Genomic DNA, 12,887 nt, shown 5'->3' with positions numbered 1-12,887 from the left:
TTTCATTCTTGAGTTAAAGTTACTCATAATTCAGTAAATTAGTAAATTTCAGTAAATTGGTAAACTAGCAAATCAGTAAACCGCTTTGCTAAAAAGCAAAATCAAGATTACAGCCAGAGGAGGGATCCAGGAGCACGTTCCCGATGACATCCAGGACTAAAGGGCGTTGTTGCGGTGGGGAGGGAACCGTGGCACAGCTAGAGCGGTTTGGGATTGCACAGCGCTTCTGTGGGACGGGCAGCAGGGGAGGAAGTAAAGGCGGTGAAAGGGGAGGGCTTAGGTGAATGGAGGAGGAACAAACAAGTGCGGCGAAAATGGAGGGCAGGGGGATATAAGGGCCAGTGGCACGTAAATTGCTTGCTGATCCGGCAGGGACGCCGTGCGCCCGGGAAAACATGCTGGACCGCCCCGCCGAGTCAGCTCCCGGGCTCCCTCCTCGGGAGCTTGCTCTCCCCCGGCCTCGCCATGGCCAAGGGCACGGGCTCCCTGCCGGCCCCTGCGATCCCAGCCCTGCTCTTCCTCCCGAGCCGGCACTCTCCGGGCAGCCAGCGAAGCGAGCAGCACGGCGGGGGCGAGCGAGCGGCAGCCGCGGCGAGGCGGAGCCGGAGCGGAGGGGCGGTGGCGGAAGGGCCGCCCCGCTGCCGCTGCTGCTGCCGTTCCGTGCCGGGGGGGCGGTGCTGCGGCCGCCGGACGCTGCGGAGCGGCAGCACGGCACGGGACGAGGCCAGCATGGGCCGGACGCTCGTGGAGCTGTTTTACGATGTGATCTCCCCGTACTCGTGGCTGGCGTTTGAGGTGAGCGGTGGCACAGGGAGGGAGGCCCTTCCCGGTCTCCGCGGTGCCCGAGCGGCGCTGGCACCCGGCCGGTCCCGCCGCCGCCTCCCCTTCGGAAGGGCCGCTCAAGGGCAGCTCGGCCGGCTGGCTGCAGGCAGCGCCCTTTGCGCCGTGAAGTTAATTTTTCTCTCGCCTCTAAGGGGTGCCTGTTGAAATCCAGGAACACCAGGGAAGCGTATCCCAGCCAAACGGCAGTGCAGGAGTTAGTGCTGAACGTTTTGCTTCTGGCGTAGCTTTCATATTTAAAAAGTGCAGGTGTCCTGATCATGACATGAGCCTGACCTGTCCCATACTTACCGCTGCTTAGCCTTGGATAGTCGTGACACGAATAGAGACCCCTCAGGTTTTCTGAGACCAGAGTTCTCTGGCAGCATCCAGGAAAGGCTTTAGAAAGACTACCCCTAATACAATAGGGAAGGATTTATCTGTAGTACTTACTGCCTAAGCTGCACACAGCTCTATAGACACCTCTGACACTGAATCCCTCACTACTCTTTTTCATGTTGCAGGCTCTCTGCCGGTACCGGCACATCTGGAATATTGAGCTGCGCTTCCGTCCAGCTTTCCTCGGTGGCATAATGCAACAAACTGGTATGGAGTACAGGGAGATGAGCTTTGCAGGGCTCTGCAGGGCTCAGTGAAGACACCTTCGTCACTAGCAGAGTACTCAGTCTGCAGGCCCTGGGTGTGTGCAGAGCCGACACACAGCCAGCTCTGAACTAAGTTATGGCGCCAGTAACAGATTAACTACAGCACTGTGGAGCCTCAAAGAGATTGAGAAATTAGTCACAAGGAATTTCACACTGTTGCAACTACACAGTCAGTCTGTGCCAAAGTCCATCTGTTCTAAAATACAATAAATAAATAATAATAATAACAACTTGACAGGGAGTGTTTTTCTAGAGTTAGATTTTAAACCAGAATTAATTTGTGGAACACTTGCACTTTGTAATATGCAGGAAGGATACAATTATGTCCTGAGACAGTACTTATGGCCTTAATTGGATCACCAAGACTTACAATGCATAAATCGTCAATTAACAAGTCTTTACATTGGTTTACCCATGCATTAGGAGTTAGCTTAAAAGTCATCTGTCTGAATCAACATAAATCCCTGCTAGGACATTTGTACCTTGGTTTAAAACTGATTCAGCTATCCTAAAGGTTTAATCAGTGCAAAACTGAAATAAACCATGTTTAAATCGTAGCATTATCTTTGGAAAAGCCAAGTATGTTTCAGTAAACCAACATGAAATTATACTATGAAATTAGACTCTTCCTTAGGTATATGTACATATGAGGCATAATTTTTCCAGTGTTAGTTTGTTTGTTCAGTATTACTATAATACAGCTGGAAATCTCAACAGAACTTTTTCCTAAAAGGTAACAAGCCGCCAGCAATGTTACCAAAGCGAGGAGAATACTTGCTGAAGGATATGAAAAGGATGGCAAAGTACTACCAGGTGCCTTTACGCATGTCCCCAGATGCCTTCCAGCACATCATGGGCACAAGTAAGAGTCTTAGCAGCTATTTCTCATCCCTAGCACTTCTGGTTCCAGTTCTCCCTATGATGAAGTCCCTGTGTGCAGCCTTTTCCTGAACCTGTGAGCAGTATGAAGTCTGTATTCATAGCCATGAAGGAGATTTCTGGAGAAATGTGGCTGTGAATGATACTAGCACAGGAGATAACTGTGGATCAACGTGAGCTTAACTGTACAGACTCTGGGTTTCTCAGGGCTGTTGCAGGGAAGATCACACTGCTCTTAGGCAGCAGTCATGCAGACCACACCTGCTCCTGCTGCTGTGCCTTGTCTGAGTGTTCCTCTGTCTCCCACGAATGCAGGCAGCCTGACGGCCATGCGCTTTATCACAGCCATTGACATGACAAACCCACAGTACCTGGAGCCCTTATCCAGGCAGTTCTGGATGCGCTTTTGGTCACAGGTCAGTACTTCGTTCAGCCAGCTTCTTGACCCTTTCTGTCACATTCCCTGTCCTGCATCATTCAAATGTGGAATTCCAGCAAGAGGAAGAAAATGTCTTTTAATGAAAAGTCATTGCAGGAATTTAAGGTCACAGTGGTTCAGAAGCCACGAGCTTATAATCGGCCTTACTTGCCTTCTTTTAGGTATATATGGTGAGTCCAACAGGCTTGACCAGTGGATCAGTGGTTCCTATCAGAAAACACTTTAATAAATTCCTAGATTAGGTGACTTAAGACCTTTTAGGAGGTAATTTCTCCAGCAATTAGTATTGAGTTTATTTTTGTTTTCTTAGAAAACTTGCTTTTAAAAATCCAGAGATGAGTTTTTGTTTCATAAATACTGATTTACTTATTTTATTCTTTTACCAGCATGAAGACATCAGTCAGCCAGAGAACATATTGGCTGTAAGTGTTTCCTTTTTCTTGGTGCTTCTGCATTTCTGATAGATATTCTTATTGATGACTTTGAGGAAAAATTGATTTAAATTCCCTTGAAGCTCTGTTTGGATTTTTTTTTTTTTTTTTTTTTTCAGAACCAGAGTACACTTTTTTTTGTTTGTTTTTTTGTTAATTCATGTGGCAAGATACCCAGGCTGGACAATGAGTTACCTATTGATCCTATGTCATTAAAACTCATTTTTATGAGTAAATAAATAGTTTCTGCATTGAGGCATTGATGCTATATGAAATGTTCAGCTGTAATGCAACACTTGGGGAAGGTGACTTTCCTTAGAGTGATGGAGTCAGGTTTTCTATTAAGCTCAGTCCTATATTGCCCTTTTATATACCTGGAAATTATACTCCTGATGTTTTTTCTTTTGCTATTTCAATTTTGTTTATTATAGCAAAAGCTGTAATAGCGTGTAAGGTAGTATACCAGCAGATCCTCTTGAAGGTCTCTCCTTTTATAAGTTCTTGGAATCTGGAGAAAAGAGAGGAGATGACTGGTGTCTCCTATCCAACATCCCTAGCTGAAATCTGAAGCTTGGCTTGTAGTCTTGCTGTTCCTCCCTAAGTCTAGTTCTCGCACTTCAGCTTCATCTTAGTGTAGCTTTTTTACCAAAGTTTCAGCAAAGGTGTGCACTTTGCCTTTTTAAGAAGCAAGATTTGAAAGATATAAATAAAGTTATTTTTTTATTTAAACATATAATTTAATTAATTAACTGTACCTATAGCTAAAGATATAATTAAAGTGGTACTTTTACCCTGGTAGGCACCACACAGGTGCCTACTTGCTTCCTCCCACTGCCCAGAAGGACAGGAGAAGAGGAAAAGAAGAATAAAAGCCAGAAAACTTGTGGGTTGAGATAAAATTACTTAATAAACAAAAGAGAACGAGGAGCAGAGTGAAAGAAAACAAAGAATCCCTACACATAGACTGATGCTCAGCCAGTTCCCAAGAAAAAGCTTAACCTGCCTAAACCCCCTCCTCATCAATTACTGCTGAGCATGGCATATGGCATGGTCTGTCTCTTGGGTTAGTTCAGGTCATCTCCCAGCCTCTGGTGAAGCCCCACGTTATTCACTGTGGGGGGAGAGTGAGAACCAGAGACTGCCTCGACACTGTGCAAACGCCATTCATCAATAGCTAAAATAATTAGGATGTTATCAGCATTGTTTTGGTCACAGATCTGAAACACAAAACCATAGGAGCTGCTGTGAAGCAAAGTAGCTCCATTCCAGCTAGACCCAATACATAAACATATACAGAACGTTGTCACATTGTCTCTGAATCCATCATTATTTAAATAAACAAGGACATGCAGAACTTCAGCGCTTCATACTCAGAACAATCTCCAATTTAGTCACAGTTTGGCAGTCGATGAGTATCCCTCCCGTGCATCAATGCAGAGAGGGAGGTGTCCCCTTGTCTGCTTGTGTCTGTTTTCATTCACTCCTGCAACAAGTACTAGACTTTTCTGGAAATTTGTCATCCAAAGGTGGCTGAGAGGTCCCAGCCAATCATCTGAGTATTTACAGGTGGATTTATTTTACACATCAGTCAGAAAAATGGTACTTTTAAAACCTGATAATAATTCCTTAGTATTCTTTTACTTCTTTATTTAATCAAAAGCAGCTTCACGTAAATTGCTATATCAGCAATGTGTGGTCTGAATTCTGCCCCAGTCCACTTAAATCCTCTTTCTGCCCTGAAATGGTGAGGACCAGATACTACTTCACAGTGTCAATATTGCACTCTAAATACTGTGGCTACCAAGCATTTTGTTCTAGTCCAGTGGTACACTTGTTTAACCTCCTCTTCAAGCACAGTCAAAAAGAGCTCCTCATTTTCCTGATGTGTTAGCAGGAGAAGGCACATGAAAATGTTGGTGCTAAACAAAAAAAGTAATTGAAAAAGTCATTAACACCTGCATGTGCAGGATTACTTCTCCATGTGCAATACTGCATTTCTTTCTTTTTTTTTCTCTCTTTTTGTGAAACACTTTATTCAGAGTACTTGTAAGTCATTGTTACCAGGTAAACACTGGATGTTTAAATTTGGCTACTTTGTCTCATTCCGGTGTGGCAGAGGCTCAAGGGAGGTGAGTAAGATCCAGCAGTAACACCAGCCACTGTTAAACCTCTGTGATTTGGTGTCTTTCATACAGCATCACTTATGAGATTTTACTTTTCATAACACCAGTTTGAGTTTTTTTGTAAGTTATCTGATGAGTCGTTGTATCTAAGGTTCTTTTGTTGTTTTTTTTTTCTTTGGTTTAGGAACTCCTGGGGAAAAAAAGTGCAGATTTGGGACTTGGAAGATTTAAAATGTCTCTTCCACTTTGTATCTGAGAGTTGTTAAATGATGAATAGGTTGGGAATACAGCAAGAGAGTTGTGCAAGTGCTTCAAGAGTATTTTGAATTTTTTTGTTAATAGACTGAAGATTAAATTAATTATACCAGAGTGGGAACTGGAATATTTACTTTTAGAGTATTCGTAATTAAATCATCTTTTCACAGATTGCCCGACAGGCTGGGCTCTCAGCAGAGCTCTCCCAGAAGGCACTTGAAATGGCTTCATCCCCTCCAGTGAAGGACCGACTGAAAGACACAACAACTGAAGCACTGAAACATGGGGTGAGATGCTTCCAATGGCACTGGGCTTCACAGCTCTGCATTCCTTCCCCCTTAAGAATACAGGGAAGCAGGGAACAATGAGAGTGATGATTATAGAAAGCACCATACAGACTTCTTGTTTTCCAGTGTGTGAAAGTCACCTCACTGTTGCTGGTAGTTTATCTTACTGTCATCTGGGAAAACAAGGTTGACCCACTCATTCCAAGGACAGAACCTTTTTTCTACTGAGAGATACCATTTTACTGAGAGATACCATTTATTGCTATTTGGAATAGAACTGTGGATTAATCAGGTTGTTTTTTATGCTCCTTCAAAAGGGGCACACAGGCTCTGGAGAGTCACCCATTTTTAGATGGCTTCATTAGGCTTATCTTTAAGAATGAAGAAGGTAAAAAGAAGGGGAGGAAAAAAAGTAAAAAGTTGTTGGTATTTATTCCTGAAGATGGTGATATGACTGCAAGAAATTCTCCCATTATAACATTCTCTGTTTCATCTCCATGGTGTCAATAGGCATTTGGGATGCCTGCTGTTGTGGCACATTATGATGGGAAACCTCATCTGTTTTTTGGCTCTGATCGTTTAGAGCTGCTAGGCAGCATTATAGGTGAGTCTGCCTCATTTCATCACTTTGGTTTCATGCTTTCACCCTCTTGGAACAAAATACGTAATGCAGCTGAGTAAAACACTCCTAAGGGCTTTCAAATGTTAAATAATGTTGGTTATCCTTCTCCTGGAATGAAACTGCTGACTGAAATCTGTCCCAGTACACTTAAAATGACCAAATGATCCTTTTCCAGACTAGAAGTGACTTGAGTTCTCTCTCTCACATACCCTCTCTTGGTGTGTTCCAAGGCTTTGTGTTCCATTTGCCAATCTCAAAATATCCATATGTAACCTTTTGGTACTGGACCATAGACCTTGGCTAAGACTATGACTATGGCTGGTACTGTTTTTTTGTTGTTGTTGTTCTAACATTTTCATTTTATATCTGTTCCTTCTTATTAAGAGCACATTATTACAGCTCCCCAGTCCATAACTTGTGTCGACTTACACAGCTGTTTAGGTTGGTCATATATTGACCATCCTTCTTTTCATTTTTCTATTAACAGAATACACACTTTAAATTCTTTAAGAGATTGAAGTAGGTTGTGATAAAAAACTAAAGTTACCTGTTTTTATGAGTTGCAGGGCATTTGACTATTCATCTCAAGATCTGGCACTTGAGAGAGTGTCTCTAGAAAGAGTTATGCACACAATTAGCTCATGCATTTGTGAAAAACATTCAACAGAAAGTATTAATTAATGCAAATATGTATTAGTCATAGGCTTAAGCAGAATGGAAATTTTTTGAGGTTTTCTTTTTTAGGAGTCTGGATGAGTTTCTGATTCTATAAAATATTCTTGATGAACATGAGAGTGAGGAAGAAGAGTACCCAACACTTACTACAGCAGTCACTAATACTGACTGAAATGCTGTGGCCTGGTTTCTGGTCTCAACTCCAAGGACTTAATCAGATTTTCTTTTTGATTCTCTGACTCTGCAGCCTTGCACCCTTTTTTTGCTTTTTTTTAACCCCCACTCCCCCCTGCAAAATGAGTCCTAAAAAGAACTGATTTCTCCCTCATGTGGAATATCCCTGACCTGCAGAACATCTCATCTGTAATGGAGGAAAATAATTCTTCTGTACACTTTCAGTTGTGACTAGACAGTGAAAGATTTATGGAGCTAGCTGTATCACACCAAACAAGATATAAATCTGTATTCCATCACCAGTAGCTACCCTTCACCTACTGTTCAGAGTAGGAACAATAATCCTGCTGCAGAAAAATGACCAGGCAATTACTTGTATGGATCACATTTTAATATATCTCTTTTGTGCTGGTTTGTCTTGCAGGTGAAAAGTGGCTGGGACCAGTTCCAAGCCCTAAGCTGTGAAAAGCCCTGGGGAAATATATAGGAAGGAAAATATATATATGTCAGTCTTCAGTGGTTATCTGAATGTATTCAATTTCATGGAGAGATGCCTTTCTCATCCTTAATAGTTAACTTTACTGCTTGGTCTCATCTGTAATTTTGAAAAATATCAAGGTTTGCCAGTATTACCAGCCTGGTGAGGTGTTTACCAATACAAATGTGCTTCCTTTCTTTCAACAGATCAAAGATTACCATTAAAGATTTAACTTCTTGCAGAGTGAACATTCTTCCCTGGTTGGTTTTCTTTCCTTTACCCTGAACACATGAGGATTACGCAGTAACTGGACTGTGATCTCCGCGTTTCTTATGTTTTCCTGTTAGTCCTTTACAAACACACACACACATAAAACCTAAGAGAAGCTGGCCACATTTCCTTTTATTTTAAGTCCAGTGTACTACATAGACATAAGAAGGCTAAGATATTAATGCTTCCTTTTACTTTGCATCATGGCAGCTGGGAAGGACACAATTCAAGCCTAAAGAAGAGCCTAGCGAGTCAATCAAGTATTTTAAAAGGAACTGTCCCCATCCTGGACAATATTTGGTACACCTGCAGTGACTGATGTTTGAGGAAACCACCATACACGTGCATTTGTGGGCACCAACCCCAAACCTTGCAGGGGTTTTTAACTAATCCAGGTTTTACAGGAATGTCTTTGGAGGATGGTTGTGAACACCACTGTAGGTTCAGCTGGTAACTGAAGTAGACTCTGGTTTGCTTCCTCAAGGATGCCCTAATTGCTGCCTATCCAAAGGTGATTTGGATATGGCTGTGAGGGACTTCCAAGCATGTAGTCTGCAGAGGGAAAGGTATGCAAACAATTAAAATAAGAAATTTCACATGGAAACTGTTTGAGCTTGGACCTGTATTGGCTGAATTGGAATGACACACAGAAATTTGATTTATATGATGTTTGATTTCACAGTGATTCCACACTCTGATGCATCACTGAATGAAACAGCAGCAGCTGGAATTCCCTTCTTTGTCTTTTTCTGAACTTTAGGGTAAAGCACATTCACGTATTTTCACTTGAACAGCAAATCCTAGAACAAAGCATCAGAAAAAATATCTGCATACTTCATGTTCTTTCACCTCTGAGTGTTGTGGGAGTATCGTGTGTTCCCCCATCCACAATTTTTACTTCTTTCAGCTCTTCAGGAAATACCCTAGGATTGGAGGAGTCCTTCCTCCTTTTTACCAGTGCACCCATTACTCGGGGCAAATTCAGCCTGGAACTTAAGGAAAACTTTGTGAGAGATAAGAGGAGTTAGAATGACAAGGAGGTTACCATGGATGTGACTGCCATAGGTTTCTTTGAGTCCCCTGAAGCCATGTTACAGAAATTTTTTACCATTTCTCCCCTGAAACTTGCTAGCCTCCAATCTGTGCTATCAAACTGATTCAGAGGTTGTGATAAAATGGAATGACTAAAACATCACTTTAAGCCAGTGGCGCTATCTCAGGAGTGGGTAAAATGCCCTTTTGTGGAAATAATGTGCTCTGGTAGGAGCTGGTGAGAATTCAAAGAACACCTGGAAATAATGTCACAGTGAAAAGCAGGGTCTCATGAAACTTTGTTCTTTGAGCTGGATCAACTGGAAAATAACCAGCCTTTGTGGCAGAATTGTTGATTTGGCAGATGAACCAAAAGACATGGATCCTACAGACTGCAATATATTTCATGAAATTATTTTAAATGCTCTTTGACCTACTTCAAATCAGTGGAAATTACATGCTCAAAACCTTAGCTACTAAAATCATACTTGAGTACTACTGAGATACATTGCTTATTGCCTATAATAGCCACCAGTGAATGCAAAACCACAGCCTTTGCCTTTGTATCAGTGAGTTTGCAGATTGTTGCAATTCTGACCTTCTACCTATTCTGAGCAAAATGTGCCTGTTTGGGAGCAGAACTTTGAGGGAGTTCTGCCCCTCATTTACACAGCCTTGCTCCTGTGTTACAGAGCCGTGCTGTGAGCACAAGCTCTTGGCAAAAGCTCTGGGGATGACCCCAGTGAACAGTGGCTGGCAGCTGCGCTGTCACGCTCAGTTCTGATCTCTGCTGTGGCACACACTGAAGCAGCCTCAGTGCTGAGTATCAGCTCCCCTCTCTGATCTGCTGTGGCACCAGGGCCACCACCTCACGGAGCTGAACTGTGCACCTGACTGCTCTGAATGCCACAAGGTGGCAGGGCAGCTAAAACTTGAGCGCTGAGGATCTGAACAGAAACAGTAAGAACTACCAGCTATTTAGGAATGTTTAGGAATAGCTGGAAGAATTTTCTTCCATAAAGGTGATCCTCTTCTACTCAGCTGTGTACCAAACTAGTTCCTGAGAGCCTCACATCCCCACGACTTTCAAGGCAGCTGATTAGTGTCAGGCCAGAGAAGATACTGGGCAAGGAAAGGGACATTGACTCAACAACACAGACAAAACTGTACTACAAATTCTAGGGAACAATCCTGGAAGTGGTGTTCCCATTTTCCCTCATCAGGAAATCAATCCCACTTCCCATGTCTGGAAAAGCTGTGAAACTGACTTGGCAAGTAGGTCCCACCAATGCTAGGCTGAAAGCAAATAAGTGTACAGATAGGCACAACATGAGAAAATGAGCAACAAAAAGGGGTTCTGCAAAGTAATGAAACTATTATAAAAAGCAGAGGTTAGGCACAGAGAAAGGTAGGTTGTATCTGAGCAAAGGAAACTGAACAATGAAAGACAAAGAAGAGGAAGAAACTGTGCCTAGATTAGGGTAGAGAACAGAATCTCAATGGGAAATGCTGTTCCCTGAGAGGGAGGAGGCAGCCAGGAAAGGGAGTGCTTAGGTAAATCAGACAGGTCAGAGTCACTTCCCACGGAAGATTGCTTGGGGAGGAAGGTAAAGGACTAACTCTGTTTCCTGAGAAGCTGTACAGCACTTGCTGCACTGTCTCAGAGAGGCAGGGATGGCCAGGGGCCTGTGGCTGTCCTCCCCCGTGTCCATTACCTGTGCTCCTCACCGTGTGTGCAGCAGACAGTGCTCCAGCGCTGACATCACACACAGCACAAAATGGAGGCCTGCAGAACAAGGCACCACTTTAACCTCCCCCTGCAAATGCCTTCCTACTGCCCTTTCAACCCTCAGCAAGCAACACCTAAATCAAGCCTCTCTTTTCTCCCGTCCTTATCTCTGTGCAAATGAGAAAACATTTTATTAAAGCACTTACTGGATTATGGTGTTGAGCCTCTGCTTTGCTGCTTTTTCCTTTTCCAGTGGAGCCAGCAACACTGCTGGAAGGAAGCAACCTGCTTCCTAGAAGGGAACCAAGCACAGAACAATACAAAAATAATCAAGAAGGTATCCCAGGAGCTGCACACATAGCTGGTTTTACTCCAAAGTTTTCACAGATCTGTGGCTCATCCACAGATAAGAGTGAAAGGAGTGTACCTGTGCCCAAATTGACTAGGTTTACCTTCTACCTGTCTACCCGTTTCTCATTCCAGCTCAAAACATGAGGAAAGTGACTGCTTCAATTTCATTTAAAAATAGTCAACAGCCACTGTTTCCAGACAATATGAATGCCTTATTCTCAAGGATACACATTTGTGAAGCAGACTCCAATCTTATGCTCTCACAGTGTTTCTCCTCCTTCTCCCTCTGACCCCTCCCTTGAGATTCCCATATCTGAACAATGGGATCAGGGTTTAAGGAATTTGCCTCTCATCACATATCAACACCATGGCAAAACCAGGGATTAAATGCTTGCAAAATTCACAAATTAAAAGCATTCTTTTGCTTTCTGTAATTAGCTTGTATTTACCATACGCATTTCTCAAAAAATGAGTAAGATGTCTTTAACATAACAGCCTTCTTAAACCATTCTACATTTACTCTTAGATGATCCTCCATTCTATCCATTCTATGGTTAAAATTACTAAATATGCTAATTTCCAACCAGTACAGTTTGTGAGAGTTTATGCATAGCTACATCACAACATAAATCTCTATTATAAAATACTAAATCTTTTCTTTAAATCAGAGGAAAATGGAAAGAGTTTGAATTAAAGAGTTTAGTGTGGAATGTGCTAAGGGGTAGAATGGACAGGTGAATACCTCTGACGGCATATCTAACCATCATTCAATCAGGAAAAGGAAGAAAGCTAATGAGGGATTCCTGCTAAGGTGGTAAGCTCAGATGCTTTTCCCAGGAACACTTCTTTCTTTCTTCTTTTTTTTTTTTTTTTTTTTTACTTATATGTGATCACACCAGTATTTTCTAGGAAACAGATAAGTTGCAATTATTGTTTCAGCACTTTTTCCAAGGTAGACTATCCCCTTTCCCAGTGCCATTATGTAATTTAAAACTGAGATTTAAAATCAAAATTGGTCAATCACTGCCTAATGCTGCTAAACTGTGGTTTTAAACAATATGAATTTACAATATGAGGGTTCTTCTCTATTTTGTATATATCCCAGTTCCACTATGCTAAAATTTAATAATGATGTATGTTTTTTGTAGGAAGTTACTAACAGGCCAACTAACTAAATAAAAATATACCTAACAGTACTGGTAGTGTCTATGTGTTGAGGAGAGTTATAGCTGAATTTTTATCCTGCCCTTGAGGCTAGGGAGAAAGTCACCTCTGCCTCATGTGACATGCACTGGCACATGAGACATGTTGGTACTTTAAAGCCAAGTCAGAAAATATTTTGGCAAAGGCAGTTCTCTATGTCGTCATCTGGGAGCATAATGACCACAGACTGACTTTTTTTTTTCCCCTGTAATTTTGCTCTCTCAATCTGAAAGGCAAATTGGAGAAGCCAAGAATATGTACATGGATCAGGAATGTTGGATTTATTCAGCGTAGGATCTAGACTCACAGTGGGCTTGTCTTAGGTTTCTCCATTAAAGAAAATTTGTTTGGTCTGATTTTACACAGTGCATAAACTTTGGCTGAATACTTACTAGATAACTTAATAAAGGCAAAACTAAACCACCAGGATATTGCTCTCTGTCCCCAGGGTTGTA

General features: G+C 42.3%; 2 protein-coding genes across 14 annotated transcripts in view; one reads left to right on the top strand and one right to left on the bottom strand.

The window, feature by feature from the left end:
- The first annotated feature begins 301 nt into the window (after positions 1 to 301).
- Positions 302 to 8,095, top strand: GSTK1 (glutathione S-transferase kappa 1). Its single transcript, XM_064724220.1, has 8 exons — positions 302 to 795; positions 1,344 to 1,425; positions 2,218 to 2,346; positions 2,679 to 2,779; positions 3,189 to 3,224; positions 5,782 to 5,898; positions 6,409 to 6,502; positions 7,794 to 8,095. The coding sequence occupies exons 1-8, from the start codon at positions 466 to 468 to the stop codon at positions 7,832 to 7,834; spliced, it is 930 nt and encodes a 309-aa protein (XP_064580290.1). The 5' UTR covers positions 302 to 465; the 3' UTR covers positions 7,835 to 8,095.
- A 134-nt stretch (positions 8,096 to 8,229) lies between these two features.
- LOC135453226 (rap1 GTPase-activating protein 1-like) overlaps positions 8,230 to 12,887 on the bottom strand; it is a 43,960-nt gene continuing 39,302 nt past the window's right edge. For 6 of the 13 annotated variants that reach the window (XM_064724083.1, XM_064724101.1, XM_064724042.1 and 3 more), the window contains 3 exons: positions 11,085 to 11,170; positions 10,865 to 10,935; positions 8,533 to 8,669 (listed from right to left, as the gene is read on the bottom strand). In XM_064724083.1, coding sequence (XP_064580153.1) covers positions 10,912 to 10,935; positions 11,085 to 11,170 — 110 coding nt within the window. In that variant the 3' untranslated portion in view covers positions 8,533 to 8,669; positions 10,865 to 10,911. Of the gene's footprint in view, positions 8,670 to 8,780; positions 8,918 to 10,864; positions 10,936 to 11,084; positions 11,171 to 12,887 lie in introns of those variants that run through there. The other 7 variants (XM_064724125.1, XM_064724143.1, XM_064724116.1 and 4 more) reach the window with 4 other exon arrangements.

Source organism: Zonotrichia leucophrys, chromosome 1 (assembly GCF_028769735.1).
Source record: "Zonotrichia leucophrys gambelii isolate GWCS_2022_RI chromosome 1, RI_Zleu_2.0, whole genome shotgun sequence".
NCBI lineage: Eukaryota > Metazoa > Chordata > Aves > Passeriformes > Passerellidae > Zonotrichia > Zonotrichia leucophrys.
Note: the sequence above shows the minus strand (reverse complement) of the source record. Positions and strands in the feature narration are given on the sequence as shown.

Bases quoted from the DNA above. Each gene is read 5' to 3' on its own strand.
- GSTK1 (XM_064724220.1), top strand. From the start codon at position 466: ATGGCCAAGGGCACGGGCTCCCTGCCGGCCCCTGCGATCCCAGCCCTG. The intron at 2,347-2,678 runs GTAAGAGTCTTA...CCACGAATGCAG, and splicing joins CCAGCACATCATGGGCACAA to GCAGCCTGACGGCCATGCGC. The intron at 2,780-3,188 runs GTCAGTACTTCG...TTCTTTTACCAG, and splicing joins GGATGCGCTTTTGGTCACAG to CATGAAGACATCAGTCAGCC.